The sequence below is a fragment of the Solanum tuberosum genome, unplaced genomic scaffold (assembly GCF_000226075.1).
Source record: "Solanum tuberosum cultivar DM 1-3 516 R44 unplaced genomic scaffold, SolTub_3.0 scf00191, whole genome shotgun sequence".
NCBI classification, from domain to species: domain Eukaryota; kingdom Viridiplantae; phylum Streptophyta; class Magnoliopsida; order Solanales; family Solanaceae; genus Solanum; species Solanum tuberosum.
The window spans coordinates 753408-759981 of record NW_006239117.1 but is presented as its reverse complement, the minus strand read 5'-3'; the positions used below and the strand labels follow the sequence as shown (position 1 = coordinate 759981).

The 6574-nt window shown below is 31.0% G+C and overlaps 1 protein-coding gene across 4 annotated transcripts; it reads left to right on the top strand.

Moving 5' to 3' along the window:
• Nucleotides 1-1653: 1653 nt before the first annotated feature.
• LOC102588604 (glucan endo-1,3-beta-glucosidase 6) lies at nucleotides 1654-4771 on the top strand. Of its 4 annotated transcripts, none has more exons than XM_015312236.1 (3): nucleotides 1654-1809; nucleotides 2750-3143; nucleotides 3539-4771. In XM_015312236.1, the coding sequence occupies exons 2-3, from the start codon at nucleotides 2800-2802 to the stop codon at nucleotides 4668-4670; spliced, it is 1476 nt and encodes a 491-aa protein (XP_015167722.1). In that variant the 5' UTR covers nucleotides 1654-1809; nucleotides 2750-2799; the 3' UTR covers nucleotides 4671-4771.
• The last annotated feature ends 1803 nt before the right edge of the window (nucleotides 4772-6574 follow it).

Genomic DNA, 6574 nt, shown 5'->3' with positions numbered 1-6574 from the left:
TATTTAAGTGTTATATTATGGAATTTGAGAAGTTATTGAAATTTTTATATGATTTTAAAAATATTTTAAATTCATAACTATATATTTCAATGTACAAGATTTTGATAAAATAAAATCTTTAAAGTTAAATTATAATGTTTTTGAAATTTAAATTATTAAAACATATATAATGATTTTATAGGAAAAAATAATATCATATAAAATTAAATGAAAAGGATAATAAATTCAACTTTTACCATGATAAGGTTGAAAATTATTATTTAAGTGGAAGGAGGTGGGCCCCACTTATATATTTTATATAGTAAGTATTGGACATTTGTAATGATTTAATTGGAACAATGGTAGTAAATCCTAGACTCTTCTAATATATAGTAATTCACCACTAAAGATTTGTTTGGAAATTCATTTTCCTAATTAAATTTAGTGTAATTATTAAAGGAATAAGGTCTGAAAAATACCCCAACTTTGGTTGGATTTGCTGTTGCGATGCTAAACTTTCATGAGGACCTATTACCTCTCTAGACTATTTAATACCGTATTTTAAACATATATATTTTCCCACGTGGACATAGAAAATAATGCAAAATTATATATAGTAATGTGTCCACGTGGGCACATATATACCTTTAAAATACACTATTAAATAGTTCAGGGGGTAAAAAATACGGTATTAAATAGTCTAGGGAGGTAATAGGTCCTTATGAAAGTTTAGTATCGCAACAGCAAATCCGACCAAAATTAGGATATTTTTCAGACCCTTATCCCATTATTAAAGTAGTGATTGTTTGTAGTAGAGTACATCTATCAAGACTTATTTATTTATTATAATTATAATGTTGTAATTGCAGTGTAATTTTAAATGTGTTATTTAATTGCACAAATTTACTTTCACAACTAGATCTTTGAATTTTAAAAATAAATATTAATTATCAAAAACTAAAATATGCTCATATAAGAAATATTACTAATATTTATCTACGTTAGGTATTCAAGATACATGTTATCTTAAAATATATCTTTTAAAATTATTAACTAATAGTATAAAAATAATTGATATATACTTTTCAAATAAATGATATTTTAGTTGAATTAATTAATAAAAATTATAACTAAGCACACATTTTGCAAGAATATCATGGATTATATGTTTGACAAAAAAAATTAACATTTATAGCCATAATTATAACATTATTCAAATATTTGATGAATATAAATTAAATTTGCCTATAACCTTATTCAACAAGAAAATATAACTTCAACCATATCACTCATTATAAGCTAACTTACAATTTGATCATACATTTTAAAGTTGAAATTTGAATTTTTAAAATTCTATTTAAACATGTATTATACTTGAAAAAAATATTAAAATCATATAAGTTGAAGTCCCAAATATCATAGAGAAAGTGCAAGAGAATTGAAATAATATATGATTGTGGAGAAAAAAAAGTATGTGGCATATGAACAATTTGGTACAAAAACTAAAAAGCAAAAGCAAACATTGATCAAATGTACTAGTTCAGTTGATGCTAGATCACTTGAGTACAAATCAATCCAAATGTAATTGACTTTTTTTTTTCAAAACCAAACCTGTTGTCAAATTTAGTCATATATATATATATATATATATATATATATATATCACTATCTTATATGTAGCTATCATCTTCACCTTTCTTTGACAAGTATTTGTGACTCAATACTCAGAAACTCCAGAATTTCCTTCACCTATTTAATTGTTGAATTTCCATTGCTTAACAAGATTGGTTTTCTCTAGTAGACCTACTGTTTTCTTCCTTGGGATATAAAGTAGTAATCTTTTGAACTCCCTTTTCTTTTTCTCTGTTTTCATTTCAGAATATGCTTTCTTGCCTCCTTTGATTTGGTATATTTTCAGCTTCTACTACAAATGATCTTTTCCCAATTCAAATTTTAAACTCCCCCTTTTGAAACCCTTTTTATTTATCTTCTCAAGCAAGAACCCATGCACAGACCACAGTTCTCCATTAGATTCTTGAATTCTAAAATCTCTCACACTCTTTGAGTTGGTGACATGGGTGGTGTAAAAACAGATAAAGTTTTCTTCTTTGTTGTTGTTAGTTAGTTTTGAGCCACTTGAAATTCCAATTCTTAAAGACCCTTTTGGATTCTTGAGCTAGTTTGTGAGTGAAAGTTCAAAACAGATAAAAAAATTTCTTCTTTGTTGTTGTTAGTAAGTTTTGAGCCTCTTGATATTTGAAAACCCTTTTGGATTCTTGAGCTAGTTTGTGAGTAAAGTTTAGAACAGACACAGTTTTCTTCTTTTTTGTTGTTAGTAAGTTTTTTGAGCCTCTTGAAGACCCTTTTGGATTTGTGAGTGAAAGTTCAAAACAGACAAAGTTTTCTTCTTTTTTGTTGTTAGTAAGTTTTGAGCCTCTTGAAATTCCAATTCTTGAAGACCCTTTTGGATTCTTGAGCTAGTTTGTGAGTGAAAGTTCAAAACAGACAAAGTTTTCTTCTTTTTGGTTGTTAGTAAGTTTTGAGTCTCTTGAAATTCCTATTCTTGGAGACCCGTTTGGATTCTTGAGCTAATTTATGAGTAAAAGGTCAAAACAGATAAAAGTTCTTTTCTTTCTTGTTGTTACCAAGTTATAAGCCTCTTGAAATTCCAACTCTTGGAGACCCTTCTGGATTCTTCAGAGATAAAGTTGATCATGGTGTTTTTGTAATGAAACAATTTCAAGTTTGATTTTTGTTTTCTTGTTTTCAGCAAGTTCTTGGTTCTTGTTTAAGAGGAGGCCTTTCTGGTGTAAAAAGGAGATGAGAATTCTGGGGGTGAAGAATGGTTTATGGATTTCAATGATTTTGGGGTTTATGGTGTTGGGGACAGTTTATGGAATAGGAGCAAACTGGGGAACACAAGCAACACATCCATTGCCACCAAAGATAGTAGTGAAGTTACTTAAAGACAATGGGATTCAGAAAGTGAAGCTGTTTGATGCAGATTCAGAAATCTTGAATGCCCTCAGTGGCTCTGGAATTGAAGTCATGGTTGGAATACCAAATGAAATGCTGTGGAGTTTAGCTAACAGTTTGGGTGCTGCTGAGAAATGGGTAGAGAAGAATGTCTCTTCACATGTCTCTTCCAACAGTGTTGATATCAAGTGAGTTTAGTTTCTTCTCAATATTCTTCGCACTTTTTAAGTTATATACACTAACAGTATGCAAAATATTCATTTTTAAGGTCCTTACATGAATCTCCTTTCTCCATAATTGTAAAAACTACCGCAACTTGCTTGTTGTATTCGAGCATTTATAAGTATGATAATATTTGCTAAATCATCAGCCATGTTTAAAGGAGTATACAAACAGAGGAAGTCTGAGAAGAACTTAGCTTTTCCATAGAGAATTGTCAATCTAACTTGTTTGTTTTGGCAACATTACATGGAACATTTCGTATCTAGTCAATATAATGCTAATTGTAGCCTAATGAGGTTGGCTCAAGTAGCTGACCTTTTGCCTTCAATTTTGATAAATATGAGTTCATTTCTGTATACAGATATGTTGCAGTTGGAAATGAACCATTTCTATCTCAGTTAAACGGTACGTTTCTGTCAACAACATTCCCGGCTCTTCAAAACATCCAGGCAGCCCTTATAAAAGCCGGTCTTGGTAATCGGGTGAAAGTCACTATTCCTATTAATGCTGATGTATACCAGAGTTCAAGTGAAAAACCTTCAACAGGTGACTTTCGCCAAGACATTCGTGATCTCATAGTGAGCATTGTCAAGTTCTTGAGTGACAACGGAGGCGCATTTACTGTCAATATCTATCCCTTTATAAGTCTCTACAATGACCCCAACTTTCCTGCTGACTATGCTTTCTTTGACGGATACTCAAGCCCCATCGATGACAACGGGAAAATCTACAACAATGTGTTCGATGCAAATCACGATACCCTCCTTTCGGCGTTGCAGAAAAATGGATTCCCAAATATGTCGATTATAATAGGGGAAATCGGATGGCCAACAGACGGAGACAATAATGCAAACTTAAAAGCTGCCCAAAGATTCAACCAAGGATTCATGACTCACATTTCAGGTGGAAAGGGGACTCCAATGAGACCTGGTCCTATAGATGCTTACCTGTTCAGTCTGATTGACGAGGACGCGAAAAGCATTCAGCCCGGTAACTTTGAGCGCCATTGGGGAATATATTACTTCGATGGTACGCCAAAATACAATCTTTCGTTAGGTGCAAACAATGGAGGTGGTTTAGTACCAGCAAGTGGTGTTCGTTACCTGTCTCGTCAGTGGTGCGTGTTGTCACCCTCAGCTAGCCTTGATGATCCTCAGCTAGCTGATAGTGTAGGCTATGCATGTTCACATGCTGATTGCACCAGCCTCGGGCACGGGACATCATGTGCTGATCTAGATGCTCGTGGCAACGTTTCGTATGCATTCAACAGTTACTATCAGGAAAACGACCAGCAATCGAGTGCCTGCAAGTTTCCGAACCTTTCCATGATCACAAACATAGATCCGTCACCACCGGGTGGAACATGTAAATTCAAAATCATGATCCAAGCAAGTAGTCCTAGCAGCCATAAGAGCAATGCATTTTCAACTAAGCCTGTCAATGTCAATGTGATGTTTCTGGTTATAGTTTCTTTGTTGTTGAGTGTTTTGTAGAACTTGTTGAGTTATATTTATGAAATTTTCCATCAGTGATTTTTGTTCACTACATTACTCTGTTTGGCACCATTCTTTTTAGGTCTACAATTTTATTCTATTGGCCTGGTTTTACAATTTTTGAAGTTTTTTGTTTTGGAATCAAGATGTGGATATTGTAGTACTCCCTCCGTTTCTATTTTCATGTCGTGCTTACTAAAAATAGATGTTTTTTAATATTTGTCTTTTAACAAATTAATACATAAATAACGCTATTCTTTCTACAGGGAAGCAACTACTTTGCAGTTCGTCTTAATAATAGTATTCGAAAATTAAAACTTAGCAAAACAGAAATGGAGAAGAAATCAGAATATTTGATTTGAGCACACTGAGTTCATAGTATATCTCCTTGAGGAACTTAATCCCCTCATAATATTCGAGGTAAAAATAAGCTTATGTTTTGATATAAGGATGTTTGATGACATAAAGTCATTATTTTGGCACGATTTTAATTTGGTACTTGGTGTTTGTGTTTGATGATGTGTATCAGACTAATAGTATCAAGATGAATTTTAGCATCAAGTATCAAGTCTTTGTATGATAAGTTTAAAGCTACAAATTCAAATTTAGAAAGATTTGTCATTATTTATGAAAAATGAAAGTTTGTACCTCAATTGCTAGTGATGACAGAGTCTCATGTTGCTAACATTTATTCTAATATAATTTTGAGATTAAATTTATCAGCTATGTATTTAACTACAAGTATTAGTTAAAATCAAAATTATCTCAAAAAATCTTAAAATTATTTATCCCATATAAAAGATGAAATCTCAGAATTATAATTGAGATAACCTTATTTTGAAGCAAACAATCTTAAGGGATCGTTTGGTTGGGAACAACTTATTTCGAAATAAGTTGTTTCCTCACGTTTATGTAGTAACTTATCCACCACTAAGATATAAATGACGGGACAAATAATCACAAAATTGCCTAGTATCTCCAACCAAACACATAATATAATAATTTTACATTTTATTAATGAGATTATTATTCCTTACACACCAAACGATTCCCCAGACATCTAATTATACTACAAGCTAGACAATAAACTGGGTCAAGCCTCTTAACATATTTAAATAATCCAATTGTTAAGCTAGTGAAGTGTGTGGGACCATGCTTGAACCATCCCAAAAACTCAAATAGTAGTAGTAAAATTTTAATCAATATAAGGTCAATAGTGGTCAAATCATGATCAACACATGTCAACCTTGGTCAACGCTTTGTAAGTCATCATATTACTAATTTTAATGAAAAAATAGGGATAATTACCCTTTTGAGAGTTTTTTTATAAGATATTACGGATATTAAACATATTTTTTATTTATTACCTTGGTATATCATATTTAAAAATTATTTATCATCTATAATTATTATACTATTTGTACTAAAAGTAAATTATATATGCAATATATATGTACTACAAATATATAAAAATGTGTGTTTACTTGTTTTGATAAAATAAATAAATTACACTTGTATTTAAAGTGAAATGTAATATAGATGTATTTTACAATGTATAAAGATAAGTTTTATATGCAATACAAATGTATTACAATGTGTTAGGTTTGTTTTGATAAAAAATTTGCACTCTATATTAAAAGTGATTATACGTGTATTTGAAATTATATAGCTATAAATAGTAAATATTTTCTAAAAAAGTATATTTAGGTAAGTTTCCCCACATTAAAAGTGTTAGGTTTTTATAGAGGGAAAAACTACACAATTTGGACCTATTAGTCAAAATATTTACTCAAATTGTACTTAACCTAATAAATTTATCATGATTGGATCCACAACCCAAACTATTTACATGGCTCTCTCCTTGTTCTATTCACTGAATCGATGTTGATATCATCGGATATATA